Below are 16,097 nucleotides of genomic sequence, written 5' to 3' on the forward strand. Positions count from 1 at the left end.
GAATACTGCAACAGTGATAAGGAGGTATACAAACCAGTTGTGTAAGAAATTACAACTGTAGATGCCCTACTTCATTGTTTTACTGTTCTTTACAAAGGGAGAGTACTAAAGCTACAGGAAAAGGTAGACTGAGAAACAGATGACCCCACTTAAAAAAAATAAATAAATATATGGAGGATGAACCTGGCAAACCCTGCTTTAGCCCTAGAAACAAAATTCAACTTACAGTGCTTAGTAAAAGTATCCACAGAAGACCAAGTAGCACCTTCCAAAATGGATCTGTCCTTGATATTCTCAGACAGTGCTCTGCGGGAGTATAAACCACCTGAATTAAATCATGGTTTATGGTGGAATTCTATACTAGGACAACGGGTCTGCAAGGATTAAACTGTTCCATCCTTCTAGCTTATGTACCACATGATAATAGTGTTGTCTGGGAGAGTTCAGAGGGGACCTGGAATCCAAAGAGAATGCACAGCCTGAAGAGCTAGAGCAACAGCTTTTATTTCCATGATGCTGATATGGTCTTTCACCGTCTGAGGAGACCAGACTGCCTGATGTTATTGGAAGAAGCCTCTCAACCCATCTGAAGCAACTGAACAGATCTCAAGTGGGAAAAGAACATGAAAAAGTAGGCCTGGATTCAGAAACTTCTTGTGGATCCACCATAGAAACTACTTCCTAAGACAAGTTAAGAGGGGGATGGGGAAGTCTAAAAGATAATGCTGCAGCCAAATTATCTTGAGAAACCATCAAAACTTCTGCATAGAGAGTCTTGCAAAAGGAACCATTGGAAAATAGTGGAAATAATGGACCCCAGGGCTCACAGAAACACTCTTGTGCACTTTACATTGTAAAGAAGCAAGGAACAGAAAGAACGCTATTAAGAAGAGGACCTTGGAGGAGGAAGAAAAGCCACCATTGAAAGAGTTAAAGCCTGCATCCCAGGAAAACCTGGTCCTGTAAATGAGTCAAAATGAACGAAGCCCACACTGTGAAGAAACAGCAGGATAAATGTAAGGTCTTGCAGAAGAAATTGCTGAGAGGGGGTCTTGAATAAGAAGGCCATCCACATAAGTCTGCAAAATGCTATGATCGAGTGAGACACTTGGCAAAAACCATCAGTGCTGCAGAAAGACGAAAAGGTAAAGCAGAGAGAGAAGCAGATAATGTGAAGATACAGAGAACCATAAATATTTCATGAAGAGAGAAAATAGGAATACGGTCCAGACACACAAGGTAGGCCTGGGAAGCAGCAAAGGCAACAGACTGGAGAGAACATTTAGGAAGAGGGAACTTTAAGAAAATAAAATTTTGAGAAAGGGTCTCCAAGAACCCTCTTTCCTGGAGGTCAAAAACATCCTGCAGTAAAACCTTTTGCCCTCTGGGACAGGACGTCAGGCTGAATAGTTCCTTGACCCAATAGAGACTTCCAAACCATGAAATAACCACTGCAAATGACCCAAAGAACCCAAGAGTCTGTGGTGATTTGTTGCCAAACTGGAAAGGACAGAGTTAACCCTTGTGAAAGAGGAATCTGGCTGAGGGACAGAGATGAAGATTCTCAGAGAGAGGTGGTAATTCTTTTGCAATTTATGGAAATGGAGAAAGGAATACATGTTTAAGGTCTTGCATGACCTTTCCTTTATCTTCTAAAGATTTAAAGAGCTCTGCAGCAGAGCCAAATATACAGTATACAATTTAGCCTAGACATCCTCAGGGAGAGCTTGCAATGCAAGCCAGGAATACCTCCCGATAACTGAACCTGATGCAGATCCTCAAGCAGCAGCACCACTGCATGGAGTGGGGAGCCACCTGTGATGCAGAAGCTAACACAGAAAAGCCAGAGATATTACCTTCAGAGTCGGACATGTCTGCCAGAACACACCCTAGCTTAGGTAGGGGCAAGGCATACCTAGTCATAATGGTCTGGTAATTAATGGCCCTGAAGGTTAAGGTGACAGATATACACCTTCTTACCATAGCTGTCCATAGCTCTACTATCTTTATCAGAAGGTAAAAGCCTAGAGGAAGGAATGAACTTAAGTTTATCAGCAAAGAAAAATTACTTCAGGATCGGAAAAAGGGCACTAGTACAAGAATTTTTGAGCCTCAGGAACTTTGTAGAACCTTTTAGGAGACTCAGGAGCTTGTGAAGCAGAAGGGTTCAAGAACAGCTTACAAAACCGGGAGGTACTGCAGAATGCCTGGGAGAGTCCAATTGTAAGAGATCTCTTTTTGACATCATACATTTGTGAACTCTCCCACTGGGGGGGGGGGAGAAGAGTGTTCCATCATTTAACAACGGTGTTCCCAAAAGAAAAAGTTTCAACAGGGCAATCAGGGAAAACTATCTTCATCCGATTCTAGAGCAAGTGGGGAACGAGTTTGGGAGCAAAGGCCACAGATGCACCCCCAGAATCCAGATCTTCCTCCTCAAATCAGAAGCCCTGGGATTCTCAAAGGAAGTAGAAAGGAAACCAAAAGGGGAAGGCACAGACAAACCTTGGAGTTTTAAGGCCATAAGGGCTTTAAAAAAGACCCTAAGTGAAGGCCTGCCACTCCTTTTTGGGGGGTCTTAAGCTATAGGACCACATGCATTGCTTTTTTTCTTTACAGGAACCTCCAGCTTAAGCTTAGGGGATTCTGAACCATGCCTAACTTCAATAACGGAACACAGTATTACTACTATAATAAATATCTGGGGAAATCTCTCCTAGGCCCCTCAGAAATAAAATTAGCCACAGTTGCCCTCATCAGCAACAGACATAGGCTCAGTCTTGGCTGTTGTGCGAATAGCATGCCCCATACCCACCTCCAAGAATGTCACAACAGAGGGAGCAGGCAGTAAAACTAGATGGCCCTCTACTCTTCATCAGACCCAATGGAGACATCCCGTTGAGGTTGGATAGCAGCAATGTCCATAAACATCTTTTAAACTACTTTTTTAATAGGGCAGATTTTAAAAAACATAGTTCTCTGAGCCAATAACAAGACATTGATTTTCCAAGTACACAGACAGATGACAGCTGTGCTGGGTCTTAAGGACAAAAGCATGCGAAATATTGCACAGAGTGTGATCCCAGCCACCACTGTCTCAGTTTCACAACTGCCTCCCACATTAGAAAACAGGCAGTCAAATGGCAGCACACTTCTTTCCTTCCAACCTCTGTCTCCTTAGGGGCCCATCCTAGGTCCTTCACTACTTAATATCAACTCACTCCACAAGAACTCTTAAGCATGCATCCCTAAATTCAGTATGCATTGGACTCAAACCTTTCTGCACCTACCCTTTACATTCGCCAAAACCTCAAGACTCCTCTTCTTCCACTGAATCATAGCTATCAAAACCTCAAGTACTTGTCAACTTTAACAAAACTTATGCCATCTACCCCTAAAAATGTCAGAACCAAAACGCTCCTTTATCATAACCTGTATTAATACTAGTCTCCAAAATCTTACTCAAACCAAACTTCTTGGTGTAATAAAATTAACATCAACATTTGATCAACCATCTCACCAATGTCAAAGAACCCATCAAAAACTAGGCACTCTCTATAGATCAAAGTTCTACAGTACCAAGGCCAGTAGAAAAACCCTAGCAAGCAGATACCTCTTCCCCTCTTTTCTGTATGCTTCCCCCATACTCATTAACCTTGAAGTTACACTTAAAAATGTCATTCTACAACAAAAACAGCTAAATTTACTTCCAACCTCCCCTCTTTTCTGTATGCTTCCCCCATACTCATTAACCTTGAAGTTACACTTAAAACTAATGTCATTCTACAACAAAAACAGCTAAATTTACTTCCAACCTCCCCCTCCTCTGCCCGTCACTATACTGCCTTAAAAGGAACTGTTAAATAGTTCCCTAATCCTCTACTATATAACGAAACAGTAACTGGTCATAAGTTAAGCTACCAACCTGAAAAAGCACCCAGCCCTTAAGATATTTCTCAGCTATACCCCTACCAGAAACTTACACAATCCAGCACTCAAAACACTGCTGAAGTCTACCAAATCACACAATACAGCTGGAGACTTTATATTACATTTTGTGTGAACAAAAATATGGAACTCCATCCTCCTTCAAATAAAAGAAATGTCCTCCCCAATGTTAAAACTTCTTCTCAAAGATCATAAACCACATATGGATATGCTCATAACATGCAACAGATTGAATAACTTATGTGGCAGCCAATAATCTGAACTAATATTCCTTGTTCTCTATTCTCTTTTATACCTTTTTCACAACTTATTTGTTGTTGTTCTTTCGGCTTTTCCCGGTTAAGGGTCGCCACAATGGAACTCCGGTTCGCTAATGATTGGCACTAGATTTTCATGGTGCTGAGGTGCCAGCTCGACGCCTAGCCTTCAACGAAGGTACACCCATTCACGCATGTCCTTCGAACGCCACTCTACCGCGGGGAGGACATGCAGACTCCACACAGAAGGCGCTCCAGACGAGAATCGAACGGGAGAACCTCTTGCTGTGAGGCGACAACACTACCACTGCACCACCTGTTAATTAGCTTATTTCCTTCCTTCGCTTCACTCCCATTTATTTCTCATATAAAACTATTAATGTATTATATCTTACAGAAAAGCTACAATTAATGTGTTTACCTTTTGTATGTACAGCGGTAGCGTTGTTACCTCACAGCAAGAGGTTCTCCCATTAGATTCTCGGCTTGGCTTGGGAGTGCCTTCTGTGTGGAGTCTGCATGTCCTCCCCACGGTTGGGTAGCGTTCGAAAGACATGCGTTCGTAAATGGTCGTGTCTTCGTTAAAGATTGGGCATCAAGCTGGCACCTCTGCGTTTCGTAAAAATCTACTGCCAATCATTAGCTGACCGGAGTTCTGCTGTGGCGACCCCTTACTGGGAAAAGCCGAAAGACAAAACAAAATATGTGCAATGTGTGTTATGTATCTGCATATGTGTTCCTATGTACACTATTTTTACTCAAAGTGAAAGGGTCATCTATTCAATGTGGAGCTTTTCTCCTCAAACCTCTGCTGAAAAGGTGTATGACTGACACCCCAGAAAGACTATCCCAGTAAACAAATGATTAACTAGAGTACAGAATCTTCTAACAGGTCACAGACACATTAGTTGTGATTCACTAAATATTCTGCAAGATATTTTACACACTTAATATTTTTATTTTACACATGCAATATAGATTACAGAAAAATGATTTACTCACTACAGTCTTTTCCCCCACACAAATACACACAGACGCTTACCTTATGAGTATAGACTGCTCCAATATCAATTTTGTATGGATTCATTTTCTTCATCTCTTTCTCAAGTTCATTCTGATTGCTGAAGGACTGGTATCGAACATAAATGTCATCTTTCAAAGTAAAGGAGAACTCCCGGTGGTGAAAATAGTTCTTAGTTACTACAAAAATCAAAACCCAATGCAATTAATCCACTAAAAAATATTTGCAAACACTAAACAGATATCCATACTGTACTAAGCCTCCACTTCATCCCATTTCTGCATTAAAATCATCTTTTTCTTTAAACCATTTACTTACATTCTGATAACCACTTGGCCCTATGGATCTGGACCAACTACACACAAAACAGAATTTAAAAACTTACAATTAAAGCCCAAACTATTTTATTTTAAAGAACTATTTTACAGAAGGGCAACATGAAAATGATTGTTCAAATAATATGGAAACCCGTGGAATACAGTAACAGCTTGTCTAACAATGCAGTAATTTTAACTGTTGTACAATTTATCCATTTGCAGCATTACTGAAACTATTCCAAGTGCAAACTCTGCAAATAATATTATTGGTTGAAAAGTTTAAACAAAAAAAAAAAAAACTGCAAGCAAATGAGTGGCAGTACAGCAAAACTTAACAGTTTTGCAAATAAACACAACAGAATAGTAAATGTTCTCATAAATCATTCTTGCAGTAGCTTAAGCTATATGCGGTCATGGATATGACCATCTGGCCAGCTTATTAAAGAAATAAAAAGTACCTTCCACCTGCTCTAACTGCCAGGAATTCCACATAAAAAGCAGAGCACCAAAAGTGTTAGACCTTTCTTGCTCCATGAAGGGAGACAATAGTCCTCAAAGGAAAAATGCTAGGAAACGTTAGACTAACTATATACACAAGGATGGACATCCACATCCTGGCAATAAAAAGGCTGGGGAAAGGAAGATGCCTACAGCAACAGTGATCTAATTCTGAACATAATACAGTTATGTAAGTAAAGCTACCGTAACAGAAGTCTTTTCCTAAAAGATTAGTGCTGCAGTAGTCTAAGTTGAGTCGGGTAGATTACGATAGCTTAAACAAAAAAGGAGGGAGTAAATTAAGAATCCAAGAGCCCATGGTGAATCATCGTAGCAAAGCCTATTCTGGACCTGGAAAGTAATCCAGTGTAAAAGTAAGCAGAAAAGACCAAGTTGCTACTCTAAAATACTTAAAGAGTCTACCCTTAAAGACACAGAATAAGCCAAAGCCTCATAATACACTTCCTGGGAAACAAGAATTTAATTCTGATCCCACTAGAATAACGTATCTAAAATGAAAGTCTCAGAAAAAGAAAGATCTTCTAGAGGGAACTCTGCAGCAACACACTTCAGAATCAGAATCTTCAGGTTGCGAAGAAAATCCTGATGCACAACAATCTCCTGGCAATCTTTGTCCTTCTGACTGAAGAATCAAAGTCAGAAAAAGAAAAAGAACCATTTATTTTCTGAAGCGGAAATAGATTAAAAACAGAAATCACTTCCCTAGCAAATATTTTCTACCCATTGTAAAATAAATGGAAAAGGACCAACCAAAGTAGCACAATACCCCAAGTATCAGGCTCCATTTTTCTTGCTATGGTGTACACTTTCACCTGCCATTTCCCTTAACAGACAAACAAGACTGATTCTCAGTTACCCAAGGAGGAGGGTAACCCTACAGCCACAGAAATTAGTCTACCCCCCTTGTTCTTAAGGATTATAGGTGCTACACTAGAAGGACCAGGGGCAGTCGTCACAGGAACCAAAGCCAGCCACTTAAGACTCAACAAGTGCATGAGGCAAAACTGGAACTGGCCTGACATCAAAGACTCCCCTGGCAACTTTCCTCTTGTAGACAGGGGAAGAAAGAACAAGAGAGACCAGTAACTGCTTCATAGATCTAGCCACAAATGGAACCTCACAAGACTACTAGCACAGCCTGTAAAAGCTGGTAAACTCGGTGCTAGATAGAAAAGTGAGGTGGCTTTCAGGTATATATATATATATATATATATATATATATATATATATATATAAAAAAAGCAAAAGAAACCATGATGTAACAAGTCCTGTCCCCAACACAAGAAAAAACAGAAGTTAAAGAAACAGGCAGAATTCAAATAAAAGCCCTGGTACAGAACAGTCCAAATAAAAGGTTTCCTAGTGTAAATATTAGTTTCACAAAAAATGCTTGTTGCCTTAAGAAAAAAATAAAAAGTGAAGGTTTTCCACTAAACAGAGCTTATGTGCTAAACCTTGAAGGATCGCTGCCAACTGTTTAGTATTCACTCTTCTCCTAAGTTTTGGACTTCCCCTAGTCATTTCAGGACTTGGCATTAAGAGTTCCAACATTTCAGTAGGGAGCCATTCTATTTATAATGGCCACTGACAACATTCAAGGTGAAATAAAGTAAGCATTGCATATCTTCATGGGCTGCTGACAAAAGGAACAGTTTGTCTACAGCCAACCTAAATCCTTAAGTAATTCAATTACCTTGCATCTTATTCTGTGTTTATACCTTTTTTTTTTTTTTTTAAAGTATAGTGCCACAGAACTCAGATGTTACCCCAACAGGTGTCAGTCAGTCCAGGTCATGGACACTGTACTTTCAGGTCAGCTTTTACTATGAATACACACTCCACTCTAGCAGCTTAAAAGATGAAAAATTTGAAAGTCACTTGCACACAAACTGAATATGGTGGACCCAAGTGAAAGCCCCAAGCGATGCTCTTATTTAAAGCAGAGGTCCATGTATTTTAACTGTACCCTCCAACCATTCACGAACTCTTAACCAGGGATGGAATCCTACAGCTGATTTATTTATTTTTTTTTATTATTAAAATTACCACTTTGTGAAAATCAAAAGCATTAATGAACGGAATATACTGTCAAAATACATAAATACAATTTTTGGTCATGGATGCATATTCGTTGTAATGAATGTTCTAGCGGAGATATCGGATCCAACAAAAATACTGTGCCCGTGATGAAGGAAAGGCATCGGACAAGCTAAGCAGCCCATAACTAGTTACCAAAACATTAAAGACAGGATATAGAAATACTGCAAAAAGCCCTGGAGACTCTCATACCAAACACTACGGAATACATCAATGTGTAAGCTCTCTCCAGTTGGAGAAATGAGTGGGTCTGCTTGAAGGTCACTGTTGGAGTGGGGGCCCCCCAAAAATTGCAGATCTGCAGTGTAAATAGTCCAGATATGGTAGAAAGAAACAAAACTTCTTTGAGAGTTAAAAATGATGCAAAGGGATGAAATGTTTTTAAAGTGAGTTTTTGAATAGGTTTGAAAGTTTTAATTTGATATAAATTCTGATATGCTTACATTAAATCAGTAGAGAATAAGATACTACCTTGCATATCTAACATGTACACATTTGATATATGCACACACGTGTGTGTGTCTTACCATTAACAGATTCAGCAATCTGCACATCATATGCTACATTTTCTGGAGAAAATTCACTTGGAATATTTACAAAATTGAGGGTGAATCACTTGTCTGTGCATCTGTCTCCCAGTATTTTTCTTCCTTGGGGTTATCCAGACATTAGTACTATACTAATCAATGGGCTCACTGTTGCAGTATACTCCTTACTGACAGGAAATAAAACTTTCAGGTGGAAGCTAAAGCATGCCCTGCAAGACAGCAGCGCCAAAATGTGTCCTCCTCCTGGACAAGATATTCAGTATATAAATATTTAAAAAAGTCATGGACAGAAATTCATGAGTGACTCAAATGCCCTGAAATGACTTTAACATTGCATCCCTCATAGAAAGCTTCACAGCTGTTTGTTGTTTGACTCAATAATAATAATAATACATTTTGCAAAATGTCTGGAAACAAGCTCCCTTGAGACTGCTAGTGAATAAATTTGCCTGACTTTTGGCAATATTAGTATGAATTGCAGGTCAACATAAAGTAGGAGAAGATTCTCTTTCTTGTTTTGAAGGTTGGGGAGTGGGTATACTGGCCAGCTGGACAGACAAGAATATGCACCAGTTCAAAAGCTACTTTGAGCATAAAGGAGGGATTGGGTCTAAAATTAACCTTGTTTTTATGGAAAAACCTTCCAAGTCCCCTTGCACAAGAGCCATATCCAAAATTTTTCTAGCCAAAGTCACTACCACCAAGAAGGCAGCTTTCAAGAAAGGAATTTCAAAGGCACAGTTAGGTTCAAAGGGAGCTAGCGCCAGCTCAGGTCCTGGGGAGGTGTACTTGTTTCCTAGGTGTTGTGTGTAGTACCACAGTGATCCAGCAATAAGCTGGAGTAGATAGGTATACTGCTAGACACGAGATGTGCATCTTAACTCATTCACTCCAATGGAGCTCAGATGTTTGCACTGTAACTTCCAATGGGCAGAGCCTAAGCCTTTTGACAGAATTAGAATCAAATTATGTCCTCACATTTCAAACAAATGTTCATATCTCTGGAACCATATGGGTTACGAAAGAAGTGCAAATGGCAAACTCTTCAGCACAAACTATTTTTATATTGGTAGTATTCTATAGATTTCTAGGTCTTCAAATGAATTTTATAAGTCAAAGTAAACACGCAACTATTACATTTGTAATATTTTTGTAAACAACTTACAGTACCTCAGCAACCACTCAAGTTACACACATACTACTCTGCCCCTCATAAGAAAAAAATCGGAGATCACATATTTAAATAAAATTCTGTTTGGTTTGTCTCAACTATCAGACTATCAACCTAATGTGCTTTAATGTTATTGGTGCACCATCAATTGTTCCATATCTAGGAGGAAAACGCAACAAACATCATGATGTGTTTGCTGGTGAATGCCTAGACCATGGCTACTTGTGGAGAGACACCATGCAACCATGGAACAGTGTACAGCTACACAACCTGACCACTTGCCAGCATTAACATGTTGTGCAGGCATCTAAATCTGCACAAGACATTCTACTAGCAACATTCTGAGAATGGGCCAGCTCATCTGGGGATGTCCAAATGCCAGCATTTGCTTTACAGCCATCTCATGCAAGCATCAAATACTGCAATGCTTATACAGCTTCTGTGTTACAAAAGGGCTGTTTGTATTTCAACTGTAGAGACCTGCTATGCAGTCAGATCCTATACAAGGTCAGTGCTTTGTTAGAGATGGACTACAGCTGATCTCTGGCCTCGTGCAGCAGACTTACAGCGCTCAAGTCAACCTGGACTGCTGTGAGGATAGAGTAATGTAGTAAAGAGCATACACAGGTTCAATACAGGTGATCTGGATGCAGGTCATGTTAATGAACCCAACTAAACATGTCCACAGTCCATACAGTGCAGAATACTGGCTAATCTAGCATGCAAATACTACCCATAGGAGACTGGTCCACATACTTGTCTGTTACAGTACAGTAAATGGCAGCACTGTGCCTGTTCAGACAATGTAGCAGGTACAACAGATGGCAATGGAAACCTCAGTGGCACTATCTCACTAACAGACAGTGTTGTGGTCAGCCCATTATACAGTCAAGTCTGCGAGGCCACCCAATGCCCATATCGGGCTAGGAGTGCATTTCAAGCACAGCAGTGGTAATAACATTATTCCTAAATATTTCACTTAAATATCAGGATTAAAGGAAATCTCAATGTAGAAAATGAGAAAAAAAAATACTTTTCATCATGTCTTGGCTTCTAAGCAATACGGTTACTTGGTTAAAATTTTAACTTGTTACTTAAAAATGGCTGAGGACTGCTATGCTGATCTAATTTTGTTTTTTGGTCAATCTTGCTCCCTAATGCACTTCTTGCCTCCATAATGTGATACTGCCTAAATAAATTCAGCCAAGTGGCTTCAATCTGCATTTATTTAAAATTAATGTAAGTGATGGGTTTCTTCAAATCTCTCTGCAAAACAGTGCATTTCTTTTTCACCAACTTACCTTGATATGCAATAAGTACAAGCCACTAAAGCCTTTTCATAGCACATTTAAATCATGGTCAAGACAAAGTAGCTAAATTGTACAGTTTATCTAGTCAAGGTTGTAATTCTTAGACTTTCACATCATCTTTTGCACTGCGGACTGGGTCTAAGTTCTAGAAAGTAATATCTGAATGACAGCTAATATTTCACAGACCTGGTCAGCTTCAATCAATTTTTGCCATTTCATACTACCTATTCTTAATTTCCCTACAATTAAGTGGATAACAATAACAACTTTGCTTGCAGAGGATGAAAGTGCTTACTAGTTCATTTTAACTAACAGTAGTATAGTCTACCACATACCAGTTCTTCATATAAAAATTCCTCCAACTAATGGTAGAGAACAGTTTCACGCAGAGAGTCACAAGTCTGCTTTATAACATTTTACACCTAAATAAGCTAGATCCTGAGATTAATAGTAAAAAACTATATAAAAAGGAGAGTACTGTTGACCCCATGTCATGCAGACTGCGGCAAATTCCTTTCAGAAAGGAGGAAAAAAAGATGGTGGGATCTTCATACTCAATGACAGCAAAAAGATGGAGACTGAAGGGTTTTTGGGTACCACACTGCACGCCGGTGATGCATAGAGAAAAAGGAAGTCTACACTGTAGGCTGGAGATGTCTTTTAAAAGACGTGAGACTAGAAATGTGTTGGCCAACTACATATAATTTGGGTGAAGACCGTCAGAAACACGTCTGGTTCCACACCTGTGTCTATAAAGCAGGTGGTGGCTATACAGACAAACACAGATACAGAAGTCAGAATACATATACCAGTAAGCTGCTACATTGAGTTTTTAAGTATGTGTGTGTTGTTGTCTAGCATATAACAGTGGGTTCAAGGAGGCAATGTGCCTGTTGAATTGTAGTGACAGCCTCACCAAACTTGTCTAGTAATGCAGAGAATAATAGGTTCATAGGCGTTTACCAGGCTAATGACCACAAGGGCCTTTTTAAGCCTAGCCATGCATCTCATATTTATGACAAGTTCTGGTACCCTTGGCAAGTGCAAGTAGGGGCTTGGGAGATTAACTGTTTACAGGCAGCCTGTGTCCATTAGAGAGACAGGTGCCAAACCAGGGATGAACTTCCCACTCCCCACCTAATTGTCCATGTTACACTTGGAAATGGGTTAGGGAGGAACTCCGCTTCACATGGATGGGGAGCCTGTTCTAGAGAAGGGGTACTCTCTGGGATACACAACTGTCTCTCTAGCAGGTCTTTTTATATCACAGGCAAGGCTGCAATCTTTAGATTGCATAATTCTGGTCCTGTTTGCCCCCCCCAAAGTCCCCGACTACTAGGTCAACTCTTAGTGGTGTGTTGTCAATATGGTAGTTAATGGGGTGGAGGACTTCCTGAAGGATACTATTGTGCATTTCTTGGCATTTAGCTTTAGTCTATGGCTCTGACACCATTGGTTTGTTTCAGCCAGCCCTTCCTGGAGAACATTTATGTCGGTGGGGGATTCAATGACAACTCCTAATTTGCAATCTGCAAATTTAGTCAGCCAGAAGCCACTTACATTAACCTTGAGTTCAGAGAAATAAGCGCCAAAACAGAAGCGGCACCAGGGTCAATCCCAGATGGACTCCACTTGTGACTGGCTTCTTTTGTAGAGGTGAACTCCCCAGTTCTAACTTCTTGGGTCCTGTCTGTCTGTGAGCCAGCTGGCTATCCACCGGGTGACACAAGGTTTTGTACCCAACCTCTTGAGTTTGTTAACAATGCCAGAGTGGGGTAGTGTGTCAGATGCTTAGGGCAGGTCAAGGTAGGCAGTGTGAACCATTCTGCCCTCATCCATTGCCGTACTGACCTCTTCAAAGAAGTCCACCAGGTTGAGTAGGCATAGCCTGCCCTTGACGAAACCAAACTGGGTTGGGTCCAATGTCATTACTGATCAATTTCTATGGCTTTACATATGGGACCAGTGGGAATTGTGGGTCTGTAGTTTCCAGGGTCCGCAGATGGCCCAACCCACCTTTGTGCAGCAGGATGACTTTTGCTGTTCTCCATTCTTGAGGCACAAAATCTGTTTGGAGACTACAGTTAAACAGGGCCTGCTACGTCATACTTCATGCTACTTAGGCATCCTGGGATACTGTCAAGGCTCACTGATGCAGTGTTCTCAGCCTTAGAGAGAGCATTAAGGACCTGTTCCCTAGTGATAGTAGGGGGAAGCTCTCTTTAATGGTATTTCCTGAGGGAAGGTTGAGGGGAAAGACTGGTAAAGTTGGAGCTGAATTTTATTCTCTTTAATGGTATTTCCTGAGGGAAGGTTGAGGGGAAAGACTGGTAAAGTTGGAGCTGAATTTGTTGGCAATAGGTTTGCTATATATTCTGGCTTTTAAATTTCTCCAAATGTTTTGAGTTTCTAATACCATGACAGGAATGAACCCCATTCCCAAGTCAAAGTATGATTCAAGTTAATGAAATTAATATTGTTTCAATATGTCTGCCAGAAGTGCTCTTCACAGCACCTGCAATGTGCCTAGTAATGACTCCTCCTGCAATTCGTACAGAGCTGCATGAATTGATAACATATCTAAATAGGATTGTAGATTTTTTTTACAAGCCTCGTTGCTCCTACTACTACTGGAACTGTCTGGGTATCTTTCTTCCACATTGCTCTCATTTCTTCCTGCAAATTCTGATACTTTATGACGGTCTCTCTCTGTATGCAAGACACTGTAATCAATGGGTGAGGTATACCGATCTCCATGATCAATGCTACTTTTGTCTTCTTTCCATGGATCACATCATCTGGTTTTCTTGCATCTGTCTTTTGAACTGTTAGTAATGGGTGATCCCTATGATGCTTTGTGGCTCATGTTGCCAAGGTTTTTCAGCTACTTCAATGTTATAAGGTTTGCACAATCTTCAGTGCAATAGTCTTGCCACATTATGCCTTTACAGTCCTTCTGCTATATAGCTATATATATATATATATATATATATATATATATATATATATATCTCACAACCAGCAACAAAAGGTGTGAGACTGTTTCCAGTTCCGTTTTACAAAACCTACATTTGTCGGTTTCTCCCAAGTGTTCATTGCCCTTTGTAAACCAGCGTGCACGTAACCCACTATCTTGGGCCGCCAATATTATCCTTTCATCTTTTGGTTTGAATTTTCCTCTCCTTAACCATTCATGTGTTCGATCCTGATCAACATGAGGTTCTTCCAGGAGTTTTCTATACTTGCAACTTTATTTATACAATTTCCACACTAGTCTTCTCAACTGATCCTTCACCTTAGTCTTTTTTTGACACATTCAATTGCTTCCTGAGTTTTATCTATTTCTGGTTTGATTCCATTCCCACTAGGCTAAGAAGGGGAAGTCATCTTAGATTTATTCTCCTCATGTTTCAAAACTTTCACTGTACTGGGGTCTTAAGTCAGCAGATATATGTGCAGTCCCATGACTGAAGAGCTGTACATGTAAATCAATTTCAAGGAGGCCCATACCTCCTTCAGAACAGGGAATATAAAAATCTGTGCATACCAAGATTATACAAATAATTTGATTAGCATGAAGCATCCTTCTTGTTTTCCTGTCTAATCTATCCAACACCTGTAGAGGCCAATCACTCCAAAACTGTAAGTTAGGACAGGAAGAGCAAATTGGTTTATACCTTGAATTTTGTTCCTAGATGTCAACGCTGTTTTCAGGATTAAAAGTCTTCTAAAATATTCCTTACAGAGTTTTATTCACATTCGTTCATGTTTTATTGCTGATCCTTCATCAATTCCCAAATATTTATACACTCCCTCTTGCTAAAGTTCTTTTATATCATATTATTGTCGCTGTAGCTTTCCTGCTTTAAAGGTTGCTTTTGCACATTTATCAAGACCAAATGACATTGTTATATCCTCTGAAAAAGTTTTGACTACTTGCAGTTGTGCTTTCAGTTCCACATCTGATGAGCTATACAGTTTTAAATTGTCGACAGAGAAGATGAGAAGTCTTTACACTTGGTTGCTTTCTAGGAGCCAAATTATAGCCATGGCCTAATCTGTTAAGTAGACAGCTGAATGGGTTAAGGGCAAAACAGAATAGCAGGGGAGACAGTCACCCTGGAATATTCCCCTTTGAATTTTTATCCCTGGAATAATTTGTTCTTTATCATGGTTTAATTGCAAAGGGGTCTGCCACTGTTTCATAGTCACAGTGAAGTAATCAGTGTAGGGTGCCATCTTATACATTTTTAAGCGCTCTTATCCAGGAATGTGGGATACTGTCAAATACTTTTTTGTAGTCAATCCATGCCATATTTCTGCAGTTCTCCACTATGACTATTTAGCAAAAAAAAAAAAATCCTTTGTTCCATATGACTTACTGTAAAAGGAGAAAACGTCAAAGACCAATGCACGTTAGGTTCAAGCAAGGCACCCTTTATTACTTGCAGCAAGGAGACAAACCATGTAAGTACAGGATTTGTCTGGCCCTTTGATGATCAGTATGTTATTCTTATGCAGTTCTCTTCATGTCACACATAAAATGTTACTATTCTATTGCGGACGTAGTTGGACACAGTTTTCTGTATGTTTCACAGACAATGTTACCAGACTTATTGCTGACATGGTCAGATTATTTGCAGTCTTGCAAAAACATTTTGAGAAAAACAACCTGGCCTAAAACATTTTGAGAAAAACAACCTGGCCTTGGGCTTATTTTAGCCCACCTTAACTTTTCAATTCTTCAATTGTACAGTTCTAATACATGTGTTACATTTTGTCTAGATTCAAGGTACATTTCAAGGTACATTTCTAGCTTTGGTACAAGTAATGCTGACTATGGTTTATACTTTTCAAGCATCTATTGTTTATCAAAGCTTCTAGCAGCTGCATATTTTCTAATGGCATA

The 16,097-nt window shown here is 39.9% G+C and overlaps 1 protein-coding gene across 1 annotated transcript in view; it reads right to left on the bottom strand.

The window, feature by feature from the left end:
* PRIM1 (DNA primase subunit 1) overlaps positions 1 to 16,097 on the bottom strand; it is a gene marked incomplete in the record, with an annotated part of 324,551 nt that overhangs the window by 257,951 nt on the left and 50,503 nt on the right. Inside the window, 1 exon segment of the mRNA XM_044083646.1 lies at positions 5,248 to 5,405. Coding sequence (XP_043939581.1) covers positions 5,248 to 5,405 — 158 coding nt within the window.

The sequence above is a fragment of the Protopterus annectens genome, chromosome 9.part0 (assembly GCF_019279795.1).
Source record: "Protopterus annectens isolate FY-2018-M chromosome 9.part0, PAN1.0, whole genome shotgun sequence".
In the NCBI taxonomy this organism is placed as follows: Eukaryota; Metazoa; Chordata; order Ceratodontiformes; family Protopteridae; genus Protopterus; species Protopterus annectens.